The 27,030-nt window shown below is 46.7% G+C and overlaps 1 protein-coding gene across 1 annotated transcript in view; it reads left to right on the forward strand.

The window, feature by feature from the left end:
• LOC311125296 (microtubule-associated serine/threonine-protein kinase 1-like) overlaps nucleotides 1-23,845 on the forward strand; it is a gene marked incomplete at both ends in the record, with an annotated part of 93,248 nt that extends 69,403 nt beyond the window's left edge. Inside the window, 18 exons of the mRNA XM_084199347.1 lie at nucleotides 2,083-2,153; nucleotides 2,267-2,343; nucleotides 2,943-3,151; nucleotides 6,158-6,296; nucleotides 6,611-6,743; nucleotides 8,899-9,064; nucleotides 9,477-9,578; nucleotides 10,052-10,174; nucleotides 10,643-10,755; nucleotides 17,647-17,807; nucleotides 18,758-19,008; nucleotides 19,256-19,516; nucleotides 19,827-20,071; nucleotides 20,178-20,300; nucleotides 20,616-20,752; nucleotides 20,950-21,140; nucleotides 21,635-22,065; nucleotides 22,355-23,845. Of these exons, the coding sequence (XP_084055473.1) occupies nucleotides 2,083-2,153; nucleotides 2,267-2,343; nucleotides 2,943-3,151; nucleotides 6,158-6,296; nucleotides 6,611-6,743; nucleotides 8,899-9,064; nucleotides 9,477-9,578; nucleotides 10,052-10,174; nucleotides 10,643-10,755; nucleotides 17,647-17,807; nucleotides 18,758-19,008; nucleotides 19,256-19,516; nucleotides 19,827-20,071; nucleotides 20,178-20,300; nucleotides 20,616-20,752; nucleotides 20,950-21,140; nucleotides 21,635-22,065; nucleotides 22,355-23,845 (4,424 nt within the window). The remainder of the gene's footprint in view (nucleotides 1-2,082; nucleotides 2,154-2,266; nucleotides 2,344-2,942; nucleotides 3,152-6,157; nucleotides 6,297-6,610; nucleotides 6,744-8,898; nucleotides 9,065-9,476; nucleotides 9,579-10,051; nucleotides 10,175-10,642; nucleotides 10,756-17,646; nucleotides 17,808-18,757; nucleotides 19,009-19,255; nucleotides 19,517-19,826; nucleotides 20,072-20,177; nucleotides 20,301-20,615; nucleotides 20,753-20,949; nucleotides 21,141-21,634; nucleotides 22,066-22,354) is intronic.
• Nucleotides 23,846-27,030: the final 3,185 nt, after the last annotated feature.

The raw sequence follows: 27,030 nt of genomic DNA on the forward strand, positions 1-27,030 counted from the left end.
ACAGTTCCACTGCTTTGTTTACTTTCTTCTCCTCCAATCAGGGACTGATTTAGACCTGGGACACCAGGTGGGTGTAATTAATTATCAGGTAGAACAGAAAAGCAGCAGGCTGCGGACCTCGTAGGGTAAGAGTTGAATACCCTTGGACTAGAGGGGGAGTAAGGGAGGGGGAGGGGAGAAGGAGGAGGAGGAAGAGAGGAACAGAAAGAGACAGATTCAGACGGCTGGGACAGACCAGGGACCCTCTGGAGGGTGAGATGGGGGGAGGGAGAGACAGAAGAGGGAAACAGAAAGAGACAGATTTGACCCGGGACCCTCTGGAGGGTGAGATGGGGGGAGGGAGAGACAGAAGAGGGAAACAGAAAGAGACAGATTCAGACGGCTGGGACTGACCCGGGACCCTCTGGAGGGTGAGATGGGGGGAGGGAGAGACAGAAGAGGGAAACAGAAAGAGACAGATTCAGACGGCTGGAACTGACCCGGGACCCTCTGGAAGGTGAGATGGGGGGAGGGAGAGACAGAAGAGGGAAACATAAAGAGACAGATTAAGGGCAGAAGTCCTTAAGAGAAAATGAAAGATTGATGGTTGAGATTTCTCAACCCACATTTTGACAACCACACTCCCCTTGGGTGTTTGTTGTAGGTAATTAACTATAAAGCTAGCAAAAATAACCTTCGAAAAAACAATACATTTTGGCATGAGAAAAACAACAGCATCTTGTCATTGTAGCAATGCCAGCTACAGTGGGCAGTGATCCACCTGTCAACTAGCCTGGTCCCAGATCTGTTTGTGCTGTCTCGCCTTGTCATTGTCACACTAAACCTTAGCAAGACAGCACAAACATATCTGGGACCAGGCTACCTGTAGACATTATTGAGACGCAGAGAGAACTCCCTTCACTGATTCTGAAGCCGGTCGCAGCACTGCACTCACTGTCATTAATCTACATAATAATAATCTACACACACACCAGCCCCCAAATTCCTGCTCTGACTCCTTCAATTCATTCCAGCTCCACTTCTCACAGTGGCAAATCCATCACAAGCTGTTCATTAAACTACACAAGGTAAATGGGTTAGAAAGGCTATTCAGAATCAGACTGGATGCTATTTGTCAGCTAGATTCAGTCTGGTTGAAGAAATATGAGTTTGGGTTTTAGTGGGTTGTCTCGGCTAACAATGTGACACTTTTTGCAAACGAGCCCTTGGTTTAGCACTTTTCTATTCTCACCCACACAAATATTCACACAGTTTCATACAAATATTCACATCTTGATCTCTCTCTCCATTTCACTCTATCTCTCTCTCTTTCTCTCTCTCACTCTCTTCTTCCCTCCCTCTCTCGGTTCCCCAAAGACATAAAGAAATGTTGTTACCAAGGTGACAAGAATATATATTATTTATGTAACATCTAATAAAAAATAGCAAGATGTTTACTTAAAGGTCCAATATAGCTGTTTTTATCTCCATATCAAATAATTTCTGGTAACAATTAAGTACCTTACTGTGATTGTTTTCAATTAAAATTGTAAAAAAAAAAATAGAGCTTCATAGCAAAGAGCAATTTCTGAAGCAATAATTTTGCTAGGACTATCTGGGAGTGGTCTGAGTGGGGAGCGGAAACTGAAAACTAGCTGTTATTGGTCTATTAACTCATTTCCCTGCTGGTGAAAACTTCAAAACTCCATTCCAGCAAACCAGGCTGAAATTTCAGGCGGTCGTTTCAAACAGCTCTTACACTAAAGGAGCGTTATTATAATTATAACAATTTCACAGTTTTACTCCAACTTCATAGTGTGGAAATATATATATATATATATAACAGGAAAATCGTGTTTTTGACATCACTGGGCCTTTAACATATTTGCATTTATTTGTTCAGCACTCTCCCCCTTATCCAGAGTGACTCACATGTCAAAATGATTTTGTTATTGTAGAGAAAAACCTAAACAACCCTCTTTAAAGTGAATTGCCATTGCATTGCTCAGGCTGTAACACAACAAAATGTGGAACAATGCTATTCATCAGCAACAGTACACACCAGATACTGTATTGACTGTTAAATCATGTGTTTTTGTCCAGACATTGTGAGCATGGACAACTATTATGACAGTGAAGGTCCCCACACCCCAGAGACAGATGATTCCGCAGAGGTGAGGACCCTCCATCTCTAATGAGAAATACACTCACAGACACACCATATCTATCTTCAAATAGTATCTAGCTTAAGTTAGGCTTGACTGAGCTTGCCTGCTTGTTTACGTAGGGGAAGATGAAAGCCATGAAGCCGCCAAGTGAAGAAGACTTTCAAACCATCAAGCTGATCAGCAACGGAGCATATGGGTGAGTAGAGTCTGGTCAAAGCAATTTGAATGACTATGTATTTCATGTACATCACCAAGTCCTCACATTCATTCAAAGATTTGACAAGACATGAGGCTGCAGATAGATTTCTCTGACCATCTAATTTTACCCCAACCATACCCTTGGCTTCTTGCACCTCTACCCTTTACCCATCTCCCTCCTCCCCCTCTCTTCCCTCCTCCCTCCTCCTCCTCTCCCCCTCTCTCTTCTTCCTCCTCCTCCACTCCCTCCTTCCCTCATCCCTCCTCCTTCCCTCCTTCCTCCTCCCCTCCCTCCCTCCTCCCTCCTCTCTCCTCTCTCCTCCTCCCCTCCCCCTCTCCCCCCTCCTCCCTTCCCTCCCCCTCTTTCCCCTCCCTCCTACTCCCTCTTCCTTCCCTCCTCCCCTCCCACTCCTCCTCTCCCTCCCTCCTCTCCCTCCCTCCTCCTCCCCTTGCCCTCTCTCCCCTCCTCCCTCCTCTCTCATCTCTCCACCACTCCCTCCTCCTCCCCTCCCCCTCTCTCCCCTCCCTCCTCCTCCCTCCTCATTCCCTCCTCCCCTCCCTCCTCTCTCCTCCTTCCCTCCCCCTATCTCCCCTCAGTGCGGTGTACCTGGTACGTCACAGGGAGACCCGTCAGCGTTTTGCCATGAAGAAGATCAACAAGCAGAACCTGATCCTGAGGAACCAGATCCAGCAGGCCTTTGTAGAGAGAGACATCCTAACCTTCGCTGAAAACCCCTTCGTGGTCTCCATGTTCTGCTCCTTCGAGACCCGCAGACACCTCTGCATGGTCATGGAGTATGTTGAAGGTAAGTGGGTTTCTGAGGAAACTGTACTACTTTAATGGAATTACAATAAAGGCTTCATAGGGTGTCCCAAGAAACCTCACATATCTTACACCTTGCTCCTTCAAAGTTCTCTCCGTTCTGATCTTGTTCACTTCCTTTGAGGGGGAGAGAGTTTCTCAGGGAACCCCGTTGGATTTCATTCTCATTCTGGAAAGTGGTACTCTCCCTTCTGCCCTTGTTCGTTTGCTTTTCATGGTATCTGATAGGACTAGCTAGGTGAAAGCAATATGGTGGAAACCAGAGGGGAGGGTGGCTCATAATAATGGATGGAATGGTGTGAATGGAATGGTATCAAACACATGGAAAACCATGTCATTCCAAACATTACTATGTCCTTCTCATTTAAAGTGCCACCAGCCACCACTGGTGGAAACTTAAAAACATCTATCCTATCCACATAGGGGATTGACCGAGGGCCAGGGTCACTTCCCACAGCAGCCCTAGCCAATCCATCTTTCTCAATGTGTGTTAGGTGCTGGAGGGCAGCTCAACCTACTCAACCAAACTATATAGCAGAAAGCAGATTGCTTTTCTCCTGGTTGTTAGTGTTCAGAGTCAGTCTACAGACACAGCCAGGCATGAAAAGTAGTGTGTGACTCTGCCAAACATAGGTTTACCAGGCCAGATGAGGAGGGGAGAAATAACCCAAGACAAACAACCACAGATAGGGCCGACCGACACTGTGAAATCCTTGAACCCATTCAGACTGACTCTCAGGCTGTGCCCCATTCTCTTCCCAAAGGGTACAGAAGTGTGCACTTGCACATTGCCCGTCATGTATTGAAAAGCATTGTTGTGGTAGGTCAATGGAGTTCCCACCATTGTTTGAATCCATGAGAGAAAGTGTGTACAAGTGCATTCTTTAGGAGGAGGATAGAGAATCGAGTCATAACCCATGTCTAACCAACCATGTTGTGTTCCTATGGGGGAGACTGTCTAACCAACCACGTTGTGTTCCTATGGGGGAGACTGTCTAACCAACCACGTTGTGTTCCTATGGGGGAGACTGTCTAACCAACCATGTTGTGTTCCTATAGGGGGAGCCTGTGTCTAACCAACTATGTTGTGTTCCTATAGGGGGAGACTGTGTCTAACCAACCATGTTGTGTTCCTATAGGGGGAGACTGTCTAACCAACCACGTTGTGTTCCTATGGGGGAGACTGTCTAACCAACCACGTTGTGTTCCTATAGGGGGAGCCTGTGTCTAACCAACCACGTTGTGTTCCTATAGGGGGAGACTGTGTCTAACCAACCATGTTGTGTTCCTATGGGGGAGACTGTCTAACCAACCACATTGTGTTCCTATAGGGGGAGCCTGTGTCTAACCAACTATGTTGTGTTCCTATAGGGGGAGACTGTGACTAACCAACCACGTTGTGTTCCTATAGGGGGAGACTGTGACTAACCAACCATGTTGTGTTCCATAGGGGGAGACTGTGTCTAACCAACCACGTTGTGTTCCTATAGAGGGAGACTGTGTCTAACCAACCATGTTGTGTTCCTATAGGGGGAGACTGTGTCTAACCAACCATGTTGTGTTCCAATAGGGGGAGACTGTGTCTAACCAACCATGTTGTGTTCCTATAGGGGGAGCCTGTGTCTAACCAACCATGTTGTGTTCCATAGGGGGAGCCTGTGTCTAACCAACTATGTTGTGTTCCTATAGGGGGAGACTGTGTCTAACCAACCATGTTGTGTTCCTATAGGGGGAGACTGTCTAACCAACCACGTTGTGTTCCTATGGGGGAGACTGTCTAACCAACCACGTTGTGTTCCTATAGGGGGAGCCTGTGTCTAACCAACCACGTTGTGTTCCTATAGGGGGAGACTGTGTCTAACCAACCATGTTGTGTTCCTATGGGGGAGACTGTCTAACCAACCACATTGTGTTCCTATAGGGGGAGCCTGTGTCTAACCAACTATGTTGTGTTCCTATAGGGGGAGACTGTGACTAACCAACCATGTTGTGTTCCTATAGGGGGAGACTGTGTCTAACCAACCATGTTGTGTTCCAATAGGGGGAGACTGTGTCTAACCAACCATGTTGTGTTCCTATAGGGGGAGCCTGTGTCTAACCAACCATGTTGTGTTCCATAGGGGGAGACTGTGTCTAACCAACCATGTTGTGTTCCTATAGGGGGAGCCTGTGTCTAACCAACCATGTTGTGTTCCTATAGGGGGAGACTGTGTCTAACCAACCATGTTGTGTTCCTATAGGGGGAGACTGTCTAACCAACCACGTTGTGTTCCTATGGGGGAGACTGTCTAACCAACCACGTTGTGTTCCTATAGGGGGAGCCTGTGTCTAACCAACCACGTTGTGTTCCTATAGGGGGAGACTGTGTCTAACCAACCATGTTGTGTTCCTATGGGGGAGACTGTCTAACCAACCACATTGTGTTCCTATAGGGGGAGCCTGTGTCTAACCAACTATGTTGTGTTCCTATAGGGGGAGACTGTGACTAACCAACCATGTTGTGTTCCATAGGGGGAGACTGTGTCTAACCAACCACGTTGTGTTCCTATAGAGGGAGACTGTGTCTAACCAACCATGTTGTGTTCCTATAGGGGGAGACTGTGTCTAACCAACCATGTTGTGTTCCAATAGGGGGAGACTGTGTCTAACCAACCATGTTGTGTTCCTATAGGGGGAGCCTGTGTCTAACCAACCATGTTGTGTTCCATAGGGGGAGACTGTGTCTAACCAACCATGTTGTGTTCCTATAGGGGGAGCCTGTGTCTAACCAACCATGTTGTGTTCCTATAGGGGGAGACTGTGTCTAACCAACCATGTTGTGTTCCAATAGGGGGAGACTGTGTCTAACCAACCATGTTGTGTTCCTATAGGGGGAGCCTGTGTCTAACCAACCATGTTGTGTTCCATAGGGGGAGACTGTGTCTAACCAACCATGTTGTGTTCCTATAGGGGGAGCCTGTGTCTAACCAACCACGTTGTGTTCCTATAGGGGGAGACTGTGCCACTCTGCTGAAGAACATCGGGGCGCTGCCCGTGGAACTGACCAGGATGTACTTCGCTGAGACCGTACTGGCACTGGAGTACCTACACAACTATGGCATCGTGCACCGAGACCTCAAGCCTGACAAGTGAGTGGGCCACACTGCCACCCTGCCACTCCCCTGGTGGATGGGAGGTCTTAAGTTGATTTCACACTACACAATATTCACCATAAATGTAATTTCTTAGGAAAATTTGGGACATCCTCTAACAATATTAAGCCAAAATGTGTGTACTGTGAAAGGTTCTAGGAATACTGTCTACAGGCTCCTGTTGGTCGTACAGACATGCTCGATATGCATCCAACCCACCCTGATCGGGTTGAAGTCTAAAGCTTTCTGTTCCTGGTGTTTGCTGTGCAGTTGATGTCTAACAGCCCATGTGTTGTTCCTGTTTTCATCAGTCTTCTGATCACCTCTATGGGCCACATCAAACTGACAGACTTTGGCCTGTCTAAGATGGGTCTGATGAGCCTCACCACCAATCTGTACGAGGGACACATCGAGAAGGACGCACGCGAGTTCCTGGACAAACAGGTAGATCGATTGATCGATCAGTCAGTCAATCAGTCAATCAGTCAGTCAGTTAGTCAGTCAGTCAGTCAGTCAGTCATGATCAGTCAGTCAATCATTCAGTCAGTCATTCAGTCAGTCAGTTAGTTAGTCAGTCAGTCAGTCAGTCAGTCAGTCATGATCAGTCAGTCAGTCAGCCAATCAAACAAACAAACAGTCAATCATATTGATTTATAAAGCCATTTTTATATCAACAGTTTATGAGAGGTAGTATACAGCCAACCTCTCAATGAAGAGCCAATCACATACAGTATGTTAGAAACTCTGTAGATAGCTGACAGTCATGCAGTTACGTGAGAGAGTTGAATTCAGGATCACTTGACTTGCCTCATGCATCAACAGATTGAGAATCTCAAAATAACCTTGCAAAAACTCATCATTAGCCAAACAAGACGAATACACACAGTCACTAATAATGTTTACCATACAGACTGAATCATCATAATTTCTCGAAATAAATTATATTCTGGTCCCTATTTATTTTGCAATTACAGTTTATGTTTATGCAAGTTTTGAATTGAACTCCCCATATTAATTAATGATGCTGTTAGGCCAGCAGCAATACAGTTTCTTCTCTTGTCTTTGTCTGTCCAAAGCAGCAGTAGGGCATCTAGCCTGGTTAAACCAGACTGAATGCTGTGTTTCACTGTTGTTTCACATAGAGTTAGAAAGAGGACTCTAGATGGTTGTAACCTGCTTTAGCATGGACATTGCCATCGAGGGCTTCCAACAATGGGATAGCCTCAATGATGCTACCCATGCTCTCACAGACGCCATAATGGCACAGATACTTTCACTTGAAATCAGTTGGGATGCCAGGCTAGAGGGCATCTGTTGTGTTCTAATGAACCGCTACTACAGAGGGAGGCCTACTGGATCTCCGATCTAAAAACACTGACCCCTAGTGGTCTGAACATTGACCTTGACCTCCGATACTTTTTATGAACAAGTCCTCTAAAGTCTGCTAAATGAACATATTCTTTCTACATCACAGCAGGCTGCTGAGTGGAGGACGGTACATCATAATGACTGGAATGGAGCAAATGGAATGGCATCAAACACATGGAAACCATGTGTTTGATGTATTTGATACCATTCCACCTATTCCACTCCAGCCATTACCACGAGCCTGTCCTCCCCAATTAAGGTGCCACTGACCTCCTGTGTTCTACAGCTTATCAGCGTGCACCCAAGATGTTGCCTTTGTCGATGATGCTTATTGTGCATTATGGTTGAACCAAAAGATTACATGTAACAAAGATTAAATGAAATGGAAACAATTAAATATGTATATTCAATTAAATAATAATGTATGTTGATGCTATTAATATGTACAATATCTAATGATGTTGCAATATGATAACAGTAGCCTAATATATTAAACTCGCTGTAAACTATTGTCCTTAAAAAATATATTTTTTTATTCATTCTTATCGACCCTAATGACTATGACACACCCCTCACTATTGTCATTGGTTGCACTAATTGTAGTGTTTGTTTACATAACCTGGTTCAAGCATTCATGACGTTACCCTGAAGAAGGCAGAGTGATGCCGAAACATTGGTGGTTTACCCAATAAATTACTGGGAGCTTGTATAAAGAGCGTGCAAATCTCTTTATTACATTTTTTTAGCCTACAGTTTACTCTCCGTTAGTCAGCAGCTCTACCAGCCTTTTGGGTGTGTGCCAGCTCATGCTTTTTAATGGGTTCTAATGAACACACATCATCTGCACATGAAATAGATTAAGACCCTTTCATGTTTTGGTCTGTGCAGACTCTTGATTAGAGAGCGTTGGTTATTCACTCAGCAGTAATGAACTAGGCCCCTGCTGCCTCAACCATGTACAGCAACAGTACCAATTTGAATTAGAATTCTGATTATCAGCATTATACAATCTGGGTCCATGATTAGTGATTACTGTACAGTACTTCTGTCAGAGACAGATGGAAGAATATTCAAGCTTTTGGGCTTGCAGATAGCTACACAGGCCAGACCTTTTATTTTTTATTGAGCCTGCCTGGAGTGCCAGATGGGAAAGGTTTGCACTTTTGGGACTACTCCATTGCAAGGAGCGTGACCGAGACTTCTGATTGGTGGATCTCTCTCCCTGTCCCAGGTGTGTGGCACCCCAGAGTACATAGCCCCGGAGGTGATCCTGAGACAGGGCTACGGGAAGCCGGTGGACTGGTGGGCCATGGGCATCATCCTCTATGAGTTCCTGGTGGGATGTGTGCCATTCTTTGGAGACACGCCTGAGGAGCTCTTTGGACAGGTCATCACAGGTGAGTCTGCCATCAATCAGTCAATCAATCAAAAGCTGTTTGGACAGGTCATTACAGGTGACATGAGGGCTGGCCTTTCCTCTGTGTCTACAAATGTTTTCTTTTTGAATTCCCCCCAGTGCTTCTTGTTCTGGACTGTATGTCAGGGGTTTTCAAACCTCTCCTCGGGGACCCCCAGACAATTCACAAGTTGAATCAGGTGTGCTAGCTGTGGAATAGATCAAATGCATGGAACGGCTGGGGGTCCCTGAGGAGAGGTTTAAAAACCACTGCTGTAAGTGACTGATGACTGCAAGGCCTCCGTCTGTGTACTAACTTGGGCCTGACTTAATGTTGGTCCGGTTCCAGATCCTTGCTGTTCATTCTCTCTGTAACTGGCTCTGTAGTCCCATCTATCTGTTGTTTCTCTCAGATGACATAGTGTGGCCTGATGGAGATGAGGTCCTGCCTGCTGATGCCCAGGGACTGATATCAACCCTGCTACAGACCAACCCACTGATGAGGCTGGGTACAGGTACTAGAACAGGGGTTCTCAAACTTGTTCTGCACACGACAAAAGGCCCTTAGTTGACACTAAATGGTTAGGTTGTATTCTATACCCATTTTAAGATTTTCTCAGGGGACCAAATTTCAACTTCAGGGGACCCCACACGGTTTTTGGAACCAATGTGCTAGAATTTAAGAATGTTCCTCCTGTTTGTGCTGTAGTCTACTGTCATAATCTTACCAAAAACAACCTTGTTTGTCAAGGCAATGATGCTGCATTTTTTAACATAGATTCAGAAACAGCAAGCAACTCTCCCTAGGTCTCAGATATGAGTCAGAAAGTATTCCTGCTTACTGTGTGTAATGAATCATGCCATAATTATTCACATTTTAACCTTTGTTTCTGTATTACTCCAACTACCATGGCCCAGGGCCATATGCTCTTCCAAGGCCTACATTCTCAGAGCTGATCTTGTTGTTATAATTCCTCCGTGTCCCCAGGAGGAGCGTTTGAGGTGAAGCAGCACTCGTTCTTCTCTGACCTGGACTGGAACAGTCTACTGAGACAGAAGGCAGAGTTCATACCTCATCTGGAGTCAGAAGAGGACACCAGCTACTTCGACAGTGAGTGCCATTACCTGTGTATTTAATGCCAATAAAGCACACTGGCTGTATTTACACAGGCAGCCTAATTCTGATATTTTGCCCAATTGGCCAAAAAACATATTATTGGAAAAAGATCAGAATTGGGCTACATGTGTAAAGCCAGTGAGTCTCTGATCTTTGATAGGAGTTATCTCATGGTAAAACCCAGCCAAGCCAGAGAGTGGTTCTCCCAAAGTGTTGCAGTGGTTTGCAGCGACATTGAAAAGTGTAAGCAGAGGAGAGAGAACGCCAAGGCTAGGGCCATTAAATTATTTATGAAAGCTAAGATGTTACATCTCTCTCTCTCTCTTTCTCTCCATCTCTCTTTCTCTCCGTCTCTCTATTTCTCTCTCTCTCTTTCTGTCTTTCTCTCTCTCTTTCTCGCCATCCCTCTTTCCATCGCTCTCTCTCTCTCTCTCTCTCTCTCCCTCTCCTCTCCTTCCTCAGCCCGTTCAGATCGTTATCACCACATCAATGCGTACGATGAGGACGACACCAACGATGATGACGAGCCTGTTGAGATCAGACAGTTCTCCTCCTGCTCACCTCGCTTCAGCAAGGTACACACACACACACACACACCCGGTTGGGGAGTAACTGATTACATTCCAAAACACTGTAACAGGTTACAGATACCTTTGACAAACTATTACTTCTTGGATTACTTTTAAATTCAGAAAGGATGTTTGCGGGAGAAAAAAAATCCATTATGACACTTTTCTGTTTTCTCAATGACATTCAATTCAGCATTGAAAAAAGGCAGAAGTTTAAGTTTGTTCCACCTGAGCGAGTCTTACCACAAGTCAGAGACCACTATGATGTCAGAGACCACTATGATGTCAGATACCACTATGATGTCAGATACCACGAAGATGTCAGACACCACTATGATGTCAGAGACCACTATGATGTCAGAGACCACTATGATGTCAGAGACCACTATGATGTCAGAGACCACTACGATGTCAGATACCACTATGATGACACACCAAATGTGTTTGATGGATCCTTTTTGTCTTGTTCTAATGGCTCTTAAGGGGAAAGTTACTGAAAGATGACGTTACTGAGTTTGGGCAATCCAAAAGTTACATTACTGATTACAATTTGGACAGGTAAAACATTTTTTAAAATATTGTCTCATACCCCAGATAGGTGCAGTGAAATGTGTTGTTTTACAGGGTCAGTCATAGTAGTACGGCGCCCCTGGAGCAAATTAGGGTTAAGTGCCTTGCTCAAGGGCACGTCAACCGATTTTTCACCTTGTCGGCTCGGGTGTTCGAACCAGTGATCTTTCGGTTACCGGCCAAACGCTCTAACCGTTAGGCGACCTCCCACTCTAGGTAACTAGTAACTGTAGCGGATTACATTTGAAAAGTAACCTACCCAACCCTGCACACACACTCCTCCGGCTGCCTTCGTTTCAGCAAGATCATTTTCTCTCTTCATCTCCCCTTCATTCTTCATTTTTTACTTGATGGTGTCTTCTAGCAATCCCAACTAGTTTTTCACCCTGGCTCTGGCTCGACACCCTACCCCTCATTCTTCTCTACATGCTCTCTCTCTCTCCCTCACTTGTTTTCCTCTATCTCTTTGGCCCTGCTCTCTTTGGCCCTCCTCTCTTTGGCCCTCCTCTCTTTGGCCCTCCTCTCTTTGGCCCTCCTCTCTTTGGTCCTGCTCTCTTTGGTCCTCCTCTCTTTGGTCCTCCTCTCTTTGGTCCTGCTCTCTTTGGTCCTGCTCTCTTTGGCCCTCCTCTCTTTGGCCCTCCTCTCTTTGGTCCTGCTCTCTTTGGTCCTCCTCTCTTTGGCCCTCCTCTCTTTGGCCCTCCTCTCTTTGATCCTGCTCTCTTTGGTCCTGCTCTCTTTGGCCCTCCTCTCTTTGGTCCTGCTCTCTTTGGCCCTCCTCTCTTTGGTCCTGCTCTCTTTGGTCCTGCGCTCTTTGGTCCTGCTCTCTTTGGTCCTGCTCTCTTTGGTCCTCCTCTCTTTGGTCCTGCTCTCTTTGGTCCTGCTCTCTTTGGTCCTCCTCTCTTTGGTCCTGCTCTCTTTGGTCCTGCTCTCTTTGGTCCTGCTCTCTTTGGTCCTCCTCTCTTTGGTCCTGCTCTCTTTGGTCCTGCTCTCTTTGGCCCTCCTCTCTTTGGTCCTTTGGTCCTGCTCTCTTTGGTCCTGCTCTCTTTGGTCCTGCTCTCTTTGGTCCTGCTCTCTTTGGTCCTGCTCTCTTTGGTCCTCCTCTCTTTTTTTCCACCTCATAGTTTGTATCCCTATTATCCTGTCATTCTGTTTTTACACCACCTTTCCTTCTCTATTTTCTCTCTCTGCTGCCCTCCTTTTGTCCTCTACCTGTCCCTTCCTCCTCCTCTCTGTTCTCCTGTAAGGGTGGTGACTAGTGAAGGGTCTCTTGTGGGAATGAGGAGGGGTGTGTGTGTGTGTGTGTGAAGGGTCTCTTGTATAAATGGAGAGGGCTAAGGGCTCTATTGCAGTAGCAGTACACTGATGGAGAGACCTGATTAGGGTCTAGAACACTGCCTGCTGGTCACAAAGCACACACACAAGGACACATGAACACACACACACACACTCAAGAGGGCACATGCTGTTTTGTGTAGCCCTTTAATAAGTACTCTATGCATCTTTTGGCACCAGAGTAATCTGCAGTGAAAATATAGTATGTTAGTGTGGTGCCAGGACAACAACCTCTCCCTCAACGTCAGCAAGACAAAGGAGCTGATCGTGGACTACAGGAAATGGAGGGCTGAGCACGCCCCCATTCACATTGGCGGGGCTGTAGTAGAGTGAGTGGAGAGCTTCAAGTTCTTTGGAATTAACATGGTCCACACACACCCACACAGTTGTGAAGAGGGCACGACAACGTCTCTTCCCTTTCAGGAGGCTGAAACTATTTGCCATGGGCCCTCAGAGCTACAGCTGCACCATTGAGAGCATCTTGGCTGGCTGCATCACCGCTTGGTACGCAGAACATCACTGGGGCCGAGCTCCCTGCCATCCAGGACCTCTATACCAGGCGGTGTCAGAGGAAGGCCCCAAAAATTGTCAGACTCCAGCCACCCAAGTCATAGACTGTTCTCTCTGCTACCGCACAACAAGCGCTACCGATGCACCAAGTCTGGAGCCAACAGGACTCTGAACAGCTTCTATCACCAAGCCATAAGACTGCTAAACAAGACTGCTATATGGCTAATAAAATGGCTACCCAGACTACCTGCATTGACCATCTCTCGCACTGACTCTATGCACACACACTGGACTCTACACACACACACACACATACTTACACCAGTGGCGGTCGGTGCCGTTTAAGATGAGGGAGGACGATAATGATTTTAATGAGCATGGCCTTATTTCTATTACAGCATATTGGATGACTGTCATTCATATTCCATTCATCCAGCTCATTGTAACAGCGATAGCTTTAGGCTACTACATGATACTAAAATGTTCCCTATACCCATCATGAGGTTGCTACAACCTATCCTATGAATGAAAATGTACAATGTAGGTGCACAGGTCGAGAGAAAGTTTAGTAATCAAGTTGACAGATAGTGAGACAGTTAATACCGCCTTGCACACTCTTGCCTGCATCTAGCTGATCTAGGGTGTAATCATTAGTGCAACAGTTGCAAACAAGTTTCTATTGGAGAAATTCAGGTATGTTTATTCCCATTTCGTTCCGTTTAAGAAACGATTTTCAACAGAATTGGCGGAATGAATACACCCCTGATCACACGCAAACATAGTTCACTTTCATAGCAGCCACATACAAACAGCATGATCACTTTGCTTGTTGTAATTCCTTCTCGCATCTTCGCGCTCTCCTCCTCTCACCTTTTCCCTTCTCTTGTGGACTTCAGTGCACAACACAGTTGCGCTAAGACCGCACTCAATGAGCTGTATACGGCCATAAGCAAACTGGAAAATGCTCATCCAGAGGCAGTGCTCCTAATGGCCGGGGACTTTAATGCATTTCTACCAGCATGTTAAATGTGCAACCAGATGGGAAAAAAATCTAGACCACCTTTACTCCACACACAGAGATGCGTACAAAGCTCTCCCTCGCCCTCCATTTGGCAAATCTGACCATAACTCTATCCTCCTGATTCCTGCTTACAAGCAAAAACTAAAGCAGGAAGCACCAGTGACTCGGTCAATAAAAAAGTGGTCAGATGAAGCAGATGCTAAGCTACAGGACTGTTTTGCTAGCAGAGACTGAAATATGTTCCGGGATTCTTCAGATGGCATTGAGGAGTACACCACATCAGTCACTGGCTTCATCAATAAGTGCATCGATGACGTTGTCCTCACAGTGACTGTACGTACATACCCCAACCAGAAGCCATGGATTACAGGCAACATCCGCACTGAGCTAAAGGGTAGAGCTGCCGCTTTCAAGGAGCGGGACTCTAACCCGGAAGCTTATAAGAAAACCCGCTATGCCCTCCGACGAACCATCAAACAGGCCAAGCTTCAATATAGGACTAAGATCGAATCGTACTACACCGGCTCATCGGATGTGGCAGGGCTTGCAAACTATTATAAACTACAAAGGAAAGCACAGCCACGAGCTGCCCAGTGACACGAGCCTACCAGACGAGCTAAATTACTTCAAAGCATGCTTCGAGGCAAGTAACACTGAAACATGCATGAGAGCATCAGCTGTTCTGGACGACTGTGTGATCACGCGCTCCTTAGCCGATGTGAGACCTTTAAACAGGTCAACATTCACAAGGCCACAGGACCAGACGGATTACCAGGACGTGTACTCCGAGCATGTGCTGCCCAACTGGCAAGTGTCTTCACTGACATTTTCAACCTCTCCCTGTCTGAGTCTGTAATACCAACATGTTTCAAGCAGACCACCATAGTCCCTGTGCCCAAGAACACTAAGGTAACCTGCCTAAATGACTACCGACCCGTAGCACTCACATCTGTAGCCATGAAGTGCTTTGAAAGGCTGTTCATGGCTCACGTCAACACCATTATCCTAGAAAACCTAGACCCACTCCAATTTGCATACCGCCCCAACAGATCCACAGATGATGCAATCTCTATTGCACTCCACACTGCCCTTTCACACCTGGACAAAAGGAACACCTATGTGAGAATGCTATTCATTGACTACAACTCAGCGTTCAACATCATAGTGCCCTCAAAGCTCATCACTAATCTAAGGACTAAACACCTCCCTCTGCAACTGGATCCTGGACTTCCTGACGGGCTGCCCCCAGGTGGTAAGGGTAGGTAACAACACATCCGCCACGCTGATCCTCAACACGGGGGCCCCTCAGGGGTGCGTGCTCAGTCCCCTCCTGTACTCCCTGTTCACTCATGACTGCATGGCCAGGCACGACTCCAACACCATCATTAAGTTTGCCGATGACACAACAGTGGTATGCCTGATCACCGACAACGATGAGACAGCCTATAGGGAGGAGGTCAGAGACCTGGCCGTGGGGTGCCAGGACAACAACCTCTCCCTCAACGTGCTCAAGACAAAGGAGATGATTGTGGACTACAGGAAAAAGAAGAGGACCGAGCCCGCCCCCATTCTCATCGACGGGGCTGTAGTTGAGCAGGTTGAGAGCTTCAAATTCCTTGGTGTCCACATCACCAACAAACTAACATGGTCCAAGCACACCAAGACAGTCGTGAAGAGGGCACGACAAAACCTATTCCCCCTAAGGAGACTGAAAATATTTGGCATGGGTCCTCAGATCTACAAAGGTTCTACAGCTGCACCATCGAGAACATCCTGACTGGTTGCATCACTGCCTGGTATGGCAACTGCTCGGCCTCCGACCGCAAGGCACTACAGAGGGTAGTGCGTACGGCCCAGTACTCCATATTAATGACCATGATTTTGGAATGAGATGTTCGACGAGCAGGTGTCCACATACCTTTGGTCATGTAGTCTAGCTGTCCTCCGGCTACACCATGGTGCTACCTGCAAAACAGTGTGTTTTTATCAATTATTTGGTGACGTGAATATATTTAGGATAGTTTTATCTAAAAAGGATAACTTTTTAAATGTTTCACTATTTTAATTTTTATGCAATTCACTGAGGAGGATGGTCCTCCCCTTCCTCCTCTGAGGATCCTCCACTGCCTTTCACTGACACCCCAACATATACACACATACATACACACACACACACACACTACATACACCCACACAAACGCACACACACACACACACTACATACACAAACACACACACACACACACACACACACACACACACACACACACACACACACACATACACTACATACACCCACACACACACACACACTACATACACAAGCACACACACACACACTACATACACCCACACATAACATGCACACACATGCATACTGACGCCACACACACACACACACACACACACTCACCACATACGCTGCTGCTACTGTCTATTATCTATCCTGTTGCCTTGTCACTCTATCCCTACCTATATGTGCATAGCTACCTCAGTTACCTCATATCCCTGCACATTGACTCAGTACTGGTACTCCCTGTCATGTTATTTTGACTCAATATTGTTATTCGTTATTCACTGTGTATGTATACCTCTTGTCACTATTTCTGTCGTTTAAAATGTTTTATGTATCTTTAACTCTGCATTGTTGGAAAAGGACCCGTAAGTAAGTATTTCACTGTTAGTCCACACATGTTGTTTTTCGAAGTGTGACAAATAAAATGTGATTTGATTTATTACAGTAGTTTAGATTTAGAAGCCAATGTTACCTTAGTACATATCACAGTACAGCTCATGTTATGGCCACTGCTTCGGTTACCATGAATACTCTTTAACCTTGTTTTAAAGCACTGTTCTTGTTGTTAAGCTGGTCTCCCACACACACCAGCTTACTCACAGCTCATTTACAAGACCTTGCCGTGTGTGTGTGTGCGTGCATGCATGCGTGTTATACGTATTAGCCGAAGCACCCACGCACTCTTTCTATCTACAGTATGTAACTGACAATCATGTTCTATGTTTGGCTTAAGGTTAAGGGTAGTGATGATGAGTGTTTTAACAGACTTGCTTCCTTTCTTTATGGTCAGGCCATGTATTCATAAAGTGTCTCAGAGTAGGAGTGCTGACCTAGGATCTGTTTTGCCTTTTAGATCACAATGAATAGAACATGGAGGACCTGATCCTAGATTAGCACTCCTACTCTGACCCCAGGTCCCATGGTCAGGAAAAACTCTAGTATTGTCCTATTATTATGGTGTGTATTTTGACCTCTGACCTAGCTACAGGTTTTGACTGTCTCTCCATGGCTGATGATTTTTTACTGGCCAGACAGACCTGCTACAATAGGCTCATGACCTTTGCAGAGCGTGATATTCTCCTATTCACTTCAATGAAACCTGTGCGTAAGCAGTCACGGCTCAGCATGATGCTCAGATTTGGACTTTGTCTCCATGGCCCCTCTGCAGGTGTACAGCAGCATGGAGCACCTGTCCCAGTTGGAGCAGAAGGCCCCCTCAGTGACTCGACGGGAACACAAGGGCTCCCGGGAGGACAACAAGGGGAAGAGAGAGAGTCTTGGAACCTTCCCTATCAGGGACAAGAGCTGGAGGACCGGATCACCTGAGATGTGAGTGTGGTGGAGAGAGAGAGCGAGAGAGTGTGGTGGGGAGAGAGAGAGAGAGAGAGAGAGAGAGAGAGAGAGTGGTGGGGAGAGAGAGAGAAAGAGAGCGAGTGTGGTAGAGAGAGAGAGGTAGAGAGAGAGAGAGAGAGAGAGAGAGAGAGACTGGGGGAGAGAGAGACAAAGAGAGAGAGGGGAGGTGGGAAGCGAGGGGGGAGAGAGCGAGTTGTGGTAGGCAGAGAGATAGAGAGAGAGAGAGAGAGAGAGAGAGACTGGGGGAGAGAGAGACAAAGAGAGAGAGGGGAGGTGGGAAGCGAGGGGGGAGAGAGCGAGTTGTGGTAGGCAGAGAGATAGAGAGAGAGAGAGAGAGAGAGAGAGAGAGGGAGGAGAGAGAGAGCGAGAGAGAGCGAGTTGTGGTAGGCAGAGAGAGAGATGGAGGGAGAGAGAGAGAGAGAGAGAGAGCATGTAAAGCTTCCCTATTAGGGACAAGAGCTAGAGGAGTCTGTGGGGTATGGTGTTATTGTGGGGGGAGGGGGGTATTTGTGTGTGTGTGTGTGTGTGTGTGGTGTCTCAAAAGTATCATTAGCTCTCCCACTGAGCTCCTGCATTGCCTATGTCTGAGTTTCATACACAAGTTGGTTTATAGAAGTGAGAGCCACTGTCTATTATTGACTCTAGGGAGTGTGATTGTGTGAACTCTCACGCTAAGCTCCGGTATTGGAGAAGTGTCAGAACCTAAGACGGTGGTAGAAGCAGCCATTAAATCATCCAAATAGAGAGATGTTAACACTAACTTTAAGGGGGTATACATAGCCATTTATGAAATGTACACCAGTCATGACACCTTTATACCAACATTCATAACACATTGATTCAACATCAGTTTAAATACGTTTTCAAAATAAAAGTCCCTTAGCATTGGGAATAACAGCCTCTCCTCTTCTCCTGCCCCCTCAAAGGAAGCGTCTGTCCGGTTCTGAGTCCCTCTACATGGATGGTGACTCCAGCCCTCCCCTCGGGGCCCGGCGCCGTTTCTCCGCCCTCATGGACACGCATCGCTTCGCCTCACAGCAGGAGGACAACCCAGACCCCCTGACACGCCAGCCCCCTGTCAAGGCTAGGGGGACTTCGCAGGAGGTGGCCTCCGTCCCCTCCACACCCCCCTCCACCCCCAGCACCACCCCTGACCCAAAGGAGGGACATGTAGGAGGTGAGGAGAGAGAGTGAGAGTGAGAGTGAGAGTGAGAGTGAGAGAGAGAGAGAGAGAGAGAGAGAGAGAGAGAGAAATTATGCTGTGGTGGATGGAGGTTGTTTCACTTGTATTGTCACCTGACAAACTGGTGATTTTATCAGGTGAGGTGACAATTGAAAAGATTGTAAGAAAGCCAAGAGAGGACGTCAGCTAAGCTCCAACAATATACTTGAGACCGGAGAGTAATCCTTTTTTCCGTCAACAGAGAAACCACCAAGCCCAGGCGAGACTCTGGGAGCCACACCCACCCCCTCCACTACCCCTGGACCTACATCAACCAATAGGGAGCTGGGGGCGGGGCCTGTGTATGACCCCCTTGGCCCCCGGGCAACCAATGACCTGGTCCTCCGCAGGGCGAGACACCAGCAGATGTCAGGAGACACAGGGGAGAAGAGGAACTCACGGCCTGGCAACAAGGTTATCAAGTCAGCCTCAGCCACAGCCCTGTCTGTCATCATACCTGCAGGTAACTATGCTAAATGTACATCTGTTGTCTCTGGCTTGAGTGGCTTTATATGTATTTTAATGATCAAATACATTTAATCAGCCAGTCAATGAATCACAATGGCCTCCTGCCACTAGAGGGTACTGTGAGCTGGGATGTTACTCTAATGCTGAGTTTACACAGCATGCTTAAAACCACATCATGAAATAGAGCACAGTAGTATATGTATCTCTATGCCTAAAACCTTCCTTACTCTTTTTCTTACCCGCAATCACTATACCATTCTCTCCCCTCTCCCAATTTGTCATCCCTTCCCATTTCCCCACCACAGTAGACCAGTACAGCCACAGTCACAGCTCCCCCTTGGCCAGCCCCATGTCCCCCCGCTCCCTGTCCTCCAACCCCTCCTCCCGGGACTCGTCACCCAGCCGTGACTACTGTCCGGCCCCCGCCGTCAGCGTGCTGCGCTCACCCATCACCATCCACCGCTCAGGGAAGAAGTACGGATTTACCCTAAGGGCGATACGGGTCTACATGGGAGATACGGATGTGTACAGTGTCCATCACATCATCTGGGTGAGGAGAGGGGGAGGAGAGGGGGGGGGGATTCATTTATTAATTAACTTGAAAGGTGTACACTATCCTGTTTATTGATTGACAATGTGTCCTCGTCCAATGGCAGCACGTGGAGGATGGAGGCCCCGCCCAGGAAGCAGGACTGTGTGCTGGTGACCTCATCACTCATGTGAATGGGGAGTCTGTCCACGGATTGGTCCACACGGAAGTGGTGGAACTCATTCTAAAGGTATGATGGAAGAAGAGACTGGGTTCTACAATAGACTTTGTTGATATTTGAATGATTGCGTAATATCCATGCACTGTATTGGTCTCTTAAGCTATGAGTAAGGGTGTTATTCGTCAATGTAGATGTGAAGGAGGTTGTTCTGTGACCACGCTCATGTGATGAGTAACTTGCCTGCATACTAGCGTTGGCTCCCTGAGCTAGTGCCCAGGCTTCAGCTCAGCAGGCTAACCTAGACTTGTGGCGTGCAGGAAACCTGTGATCGAACTCCGGTCGGTCACATTGACATGGCTCATCATCATTCTGTGTGCCCTGCAGAGTGGCAACAAGGTGACAGTGACCACCACACCATTTGAGAACACCTCCATCAAGGTGGGTCCGGCACGCAAGTCCAACTATAAGTGCAAGATGGCCCGACGCAATAAGAGGACCATCGGCAAAGAGGGACAGGAGAGGTACTGTAGTATGGCACTCTCATTTACAGTAGCTGTGTTATCATGTCTGCTGTACAATGGAGAAGAACAGTGACATGTTGTGTTTCTTTTACAGTTTGTTAATACCTTTCAGTATCTCTCCATATTATGTATTGCAGTATTCTCTACTACCCTCTCCTACTCAATCCCATATCCCTCTCTCTCTCTCCTCCCTACAGTAGGAAGCGTAGCTCCCTGTTCAGGAAGATCACTAAACAGTCTAACCTGCTCCACACCAGCCGCAGCCTGTCCTCTCTGAACCGCTCTCTGTCGTCCAGTGACAGTCTACCAGGCTCTCCTTCCCACAACCTGTCAGCCCGCTCCCCTACACAGCAGGGATACAGGTCCACACCTGAGTCCTCCTACCTGGGTGAGTAACAGACCTGAGGGGTATACTGCAAAGCAGGATCAATGAGTTAGCCAGCTAACTTACCTAACTATTCTGAAATAACTTTTTATTTTTTTTAGAAAGATAAGCTTGAAATGTGTGTGGTCTAATTGACTCAACAACCAAAAACACATATCTAAGTTTTGCTTTCTTAATTAACTAGAAAACCAATAGTTGTTTCTGGTTGTTTATGGATTTTAGCTGACTAAGTCATTGATTCCGCTTTGTAGTATACCCCTCAGGGTTCAAAATAGTATTTGTTTTATTTCAAGTAAATAGAGTGTTTGAGATTGTCAGATGGGCAGGGTTTGGGACCCAGTTTTGGTTCCATTGCACCAGGCAAGCTGAATCAAACAATGTAATTGCAGTTGTGTCTGAACTGATTATTACTGTGTAACTGAAGAATCTGGTTTTCCCTCTCCTCTCTCTAGTCTCTCTTTCTCTAACCCTCTCTCTTTTCTCTTCCCTCTCCCCAGGTGTGTCCTCTCAGAGCAGCTCTCCTGCCTCCAGCACCCCAAACTCCCCTGCCGCCTCCCAGCACATGCGCCCCAGCTCCCTGCACGGCCTCTCCCCCAAGCTCCACCGCCAGTACCGCTCGGCCCGCTGCAAGTCCGCCGGTAACATCCCCCTCTCCCCCTTAGCCCACACCCCCTCGCCCACCCAGTCCTCCCCTCCCCCACTCCCGGGCCACACCATCGGTAGCTCCAACACCACCCAGACCTTCCCTGCCGGGGCAAAGCTCCACTCATCACCACCCGTGGTGCGCCCCAGGCCCAAGTCCGCCGAGCCACCCCGTTCCCCGCTCCTCAAGAGGGTCCAGTCGGCAGAGAAGCTCACCTCGCCTCTGTCTCATTCCCAGTCGTCGAGTGGTGGGGTGGGAGGGCCCCTGAGGAAACACAGCCTGGAGGTATTGTGAATGTGGCAATCTGAGATGTGTATTAGAGGTGTGACACATGGGTAACGTGTGCTATGTGTGTATTGTGTATGTGTCCAGTTTGTAATGTACAGTATGGTGTTGATTTAGTAATTTCATCTCATTTATTAGTTTAGGTATACAGGGGGAAAACATTTAAATACTGTTAAAAACAACACATTGGGAATTAATAGAACTTGAGCCCTTTTCAGTAGACCTAATGTATACAACATCACTATGTGTAAGACAATTTCCCCCTAAATAGAAGTTTATCCTATCCTAGGTCCAGCACTCAGACTTGTACCGCAAGGACCAGTTCCACTGTTGCGAGCTGGGGCTCCAGAGTTTGTTGGAGACGGAGGGGGAGAATCTACCACCTCCGAACCCCCCGCCGCTGCCCTCCGCCCTGGGCTCCCTGGGTTCATCTACAGGGGCAACTACCACGACACCCGAAACGGGGGTGCTCAAGCCGATGAGGAAGTTAGGGAGGCAGGAGTCGCCGCTCAGTAGGGATACACTGTTGGCTGGTAGGGAGAGGGAAAGGGAGAGAGAGAGGAAGAGAGAGAGGGAAAGAGAAAGATCGAGGGAGAGGGTGGGAGAGATCATTATGGCTTATAGCAACAGGACAACAACCGTCCCAGAGAGGTCACCTAACCGAGGAGGAGGAGCCACAACAGATAATCACCAATCAATAGCTAGAAAACCCTCAACCAGTGAGCATACCTTTAGCCCTCAGAGTAGCCCCACCTACAGAGCCCAATCCAGCCAATCGCCAAATCTGGAGTCCATCAAAACTACAAGTCCCATTACTCCCACTGGGTCACCAGGTGTCTTTAGGGGCCATCCAGAAGGAGCAGAGAAGAACCAGCGTCAGACAAACATGTCTACCAAGCAACAGAGCCTCCGAACGACCGTGAGTACAAGCCCTCTCAGCCAAGACCCCCAGGAGAAGCATGGAGGGGACAGAACGGAACCAAAGCTAAATGGAGAAAACAAGGTGTGTCCTCCTCCTCCTCCCAGGCCCAGCATGCCCTGTGGGGGCCCTCTAGGGAGAGGCACTAGTCCAGACAGAGTCATGGGTATGGGTGGATCATCATCAATAACGTCAGGGTCTACAGGTATGTTCAAGGCTAGTAGTAAACCATCAGGAATAGTAGGAGAGAGCCTGAGAAAGAATGGAGCCGAGAACAACGGCTCTCCAAGAACTTCAGAACTGGGGTTGAGAAGCCCCAAAAGCCCCAAACCTCCAGCCAGGGCCTTGGCTCCGGCTGTCCCACCCCACGGCCAACCCCTCTCCCTGAGCAAGGTGAGGCAGGGCCTGGGGCCCGTCAACTGCTACCGAGGGACCCTGGACTGGGAGGATAAATGTCGGCTGGAGGTAGTGGAAGAACACTCTCCATCCCCCTCCCCCTCCCCCACAGGCGTCACCCCCTCGCTCTGCGCACCCTCCTTCTGTCCAGGCAGGTCCAGGCCTGTTTCCCCCGGCGACAAGACCAGCTTCGTCACCCAGCTGACCAGTGCCGCTAAATTGGTCCTGGGGCCTATAAAGGGGTCAATGGCGTCCCAGTCCCAGGAGGGGCCCAAGGGGAAGGAGCTGAAAGACATGCCCAAGCCGGGTGAGGAGAAGCAAGGTGCCTCGGCAGGAAAGTCTGAGGCTTCGTCTGGACTCGGAGTCCGGATGATTGGCGGTGGCACCAGAGTGGCTCAAAGTCCAGCTAACTCTGTTACTCAGCCTGATAAGGCGAACACAGGTAGCAACTCCCCCAAATTGTAGCCCTTCTATCTAAAGGGAGTTTAGAGAGGAGGGCATTGAGAAATGAGATGCCTTTTCGGAGTTCTAGAACAATTCCACAATGTCAAGCACTTAAGGGAACATTCCAGTTCTAGAAGAGAACATCAACATGGTATTGACTGATCTGTAACCATGAGTGAGCAGAACTGTTGTAAAGGTGCTTTTATGGCCATTTTCTATTATACAGTTAGTATATATTAAGACAACGCTCCACTTTATGAACAATTAGATATCTATAACAGATCTGTATGTATGTATGTAAGTATGTATGTATGTATGTATGTATGTATGTATGTATGTATGTATGTATGTATGTATGTATGTATGTATGTGAAATTAATGCATGTCATGTGGTACAGTTTGTGTGTTTATAGAAAAAAAAGGAGTGAAAAGTGCTTTACTGATCAAAACATGCTGAATACTGTGAAACACCAAATCCAGTTACTTACTCGGTTTTTCTATCTCGACCAAACAACCAACCACTTCTGTTTCTGTAATTCACTAAAATAAACCTAATCACAAGCAGAGGGTACGCTGAGGCACAATCAAATCATGACATCCTTGACAACAACAACAACAGAACACAAAATCCAATCTGCCGCTGTAGATTTGTCTTTGGAAAGTAAATGACAAAATGACTATTGTAAAATCCAATCACGCAGCCACTATATTTTATTTTTAGAAAGTAAATGACAATATATGCCATTTAGCAGACACTTTTATCCGAAGCGACTTACAGTCATGCATGCATACAGTACATTTTTCGTATGGGTAACCCCAGTGGGAATCGAACCCACAGCCCTTGACTGAGCCACACAGGACCAATGACTACTGTAGGTTTGTGTTACTACTGTAAGGCCCATGACAAAGAATGATGGTCCAACACAACACCCACTGAAGTCCTCAGTTGATTAGCATAGCCAGATTAGCATAGCATGTTGTCAGTGAATGTCTGTAGACTAAGGAGGACATGAAACAACCTTGAGTTAGTTCTGGGTGAATCTTATAATAATAATCTTGAAGGCTATGGCACATTTGTGTGTCATGGATTGCGTCTGAAATGGCATCCTATTCCCTATAAAGTGCACTACTTTTGATCAGAGCTCCTGTGGTAGTGCACTATGTAGGGAATAGGGTGCATTTGGTGCCCTGGTAAAGAAGAGTAAAGCTGCTCTGACAGAACTGAAGCTCAGAGCGCTTATCTCTACAAAACAGGACTACTACTGCAGCCCGCACACACACACACACACACACACACACACACTGGTGTAAGAGGAGTTGATATTCATGGGTTTAAATCCCTGTGGTTGATGATTTGGGCCGTGTGAGTGTGTGCGTGCCCCAATGTGTGTGTCAGTTCAGGGATGGGTTCAGTAAGCCGGAAACTATATAGAAATGGACCGAATCCAAACTGGAATAACATTGATAAACTGGAACTGTATTTTGTTGTGAATAAAATGATCTGGTACATGATCCTGACTGCACAGCTACAGTAAGGACTTTACTGTAAATATCTGTAAAGACATGAAAAATACGTATTATTATACTGAAGTATTTATTCTATGGCTCTACTATTCGTACGTTCTAATTGTCATTCATCATGTTTTGTTTTGAACCAAAAAGTTGAAGAAGAAAAAGCAGGTGAAAATGGATGTAGCATATTTAATAGATGTAAAATGCATATTAAGGGCTTTATGGATGGATAAGATTGGGCTTTTCATTCTTTGATGTCAAATGGTCACTTGCTGTTGCTGTTATCTTTTATCTATCTGTTTCTCCATGAACCTTATTTTCATATTGGATTCCTTCCTAATTCTGGTGGCAGGTATCTGAGATTTTAACTGTTTGTTTTTAGCCTGGGTGCCAGTCTGTTTCTTGCCAACTCTGTATAGAATTGTCATGCCAAACAATGGCAATGGAGTAGGCAAACGCACAAACAGATTTGGGACCAGGCTATTCTGCGTGTTGAAATAATAATATGACTATCCATGTTTCACCACAGTAGGATCCACTGTAAGTTGAGCACTACAACTGTATGTGTGGAAAGATAATACACTGTGCATTATTTCAATGGTGAAATTATGATTAATCTCTCTCTCTCATTTCTCTTCTCTATCAAACATTTAACATCCATAATCTTTATGCGATTGATTGGCAATTGTTTGTTAGTAGGTGAAGAATATCAGATGTTGGAATTAGTCTGGTAGAACATTTTGTGATGATATGCAAGCTTTTATGTATTACATTACTTGGCTACTTTTCAGGGGACTTTCTGACTGTAGCCTATAACTTGGATCATACCGCCCCCTTGTGGTATATATATATATACAGTTGAAGTCGGAAGTTTACATACACCTTAGCCAAACACATTTAAACTCAGTTTTTCACAATTCCTGACATTTCATCCTAGTAAAAATTCCCTGTCTTAGGTCAGTTAGGATCACCACTTTATTTTAAGAATGTGAAATGTCAGAATAATAGTAGAGAGAATGATTTATTTCAGAGGAATGGGCCTAACTGAGTCAGGTTTGTAGGCCTCCTTGCTCGCACACACCTTTTCAGTTCTGGCCACATATTTTCTATAGGATTGAGGTCAGGGCTTTGTGATGGCCACTCCAATACCTTGACTTTGTTGTCCTTAAGCCATTTTGCCACAACTTTGGAAGTATGCTTGAGGTCATTGTCCATTTGGAAGACCCATTTGCGACCAAGCTTTAACTTCCTGACTGATGTCTTGAGATGCTGCTTCAATATATCCACATAATTTTCCTTCCTCATGATGCCATCTATTTTGTGAAGTGCACCAGTCCCTCCTGCAGCAAAGCACCCCCACAGCATGATGCTGCCACCCCCATGCTTCACGGTTGGGATGGTGTTCTTTGGCTTGCAAGGTACCCCATTTTTCCTCCAAACATAACGATGGTCATTATGGCCAAACAGTTCTATTTTTGTTTCATCAGACCAGAGGACATTTCTCCAAAAAGAATGATCTTTGTCCCCATGTGCAGTTGCAAACCGTAGTCTGGCTTTTCTATGGCTGTTTTGGAGCGGTGGCTTCTTCCTTGCTGAGCGGCCTTTCAGGTTATGTCGATATAGGACTCGTTTTACTGTGGATACAGATACTTTTGTACCTGTTTCCTCCAGCATCTTCACAGGGTCCTTTGCTG

The sequence above is a fragment of the Coregonus lavaretus genome (assembly GCF_964263955.1).
Source record: "Coregonus lavaretus genome assembly, contig: HAP1_SCAFFOLD_255, whole genome shotgun sequence".
Taxonomy (NCBI): Eukaryota; Metazoa; Chordata; class Actinopteri; order Salmoniformes; family Salmonidae; genus Coregonus; species Coregonus lavaretus.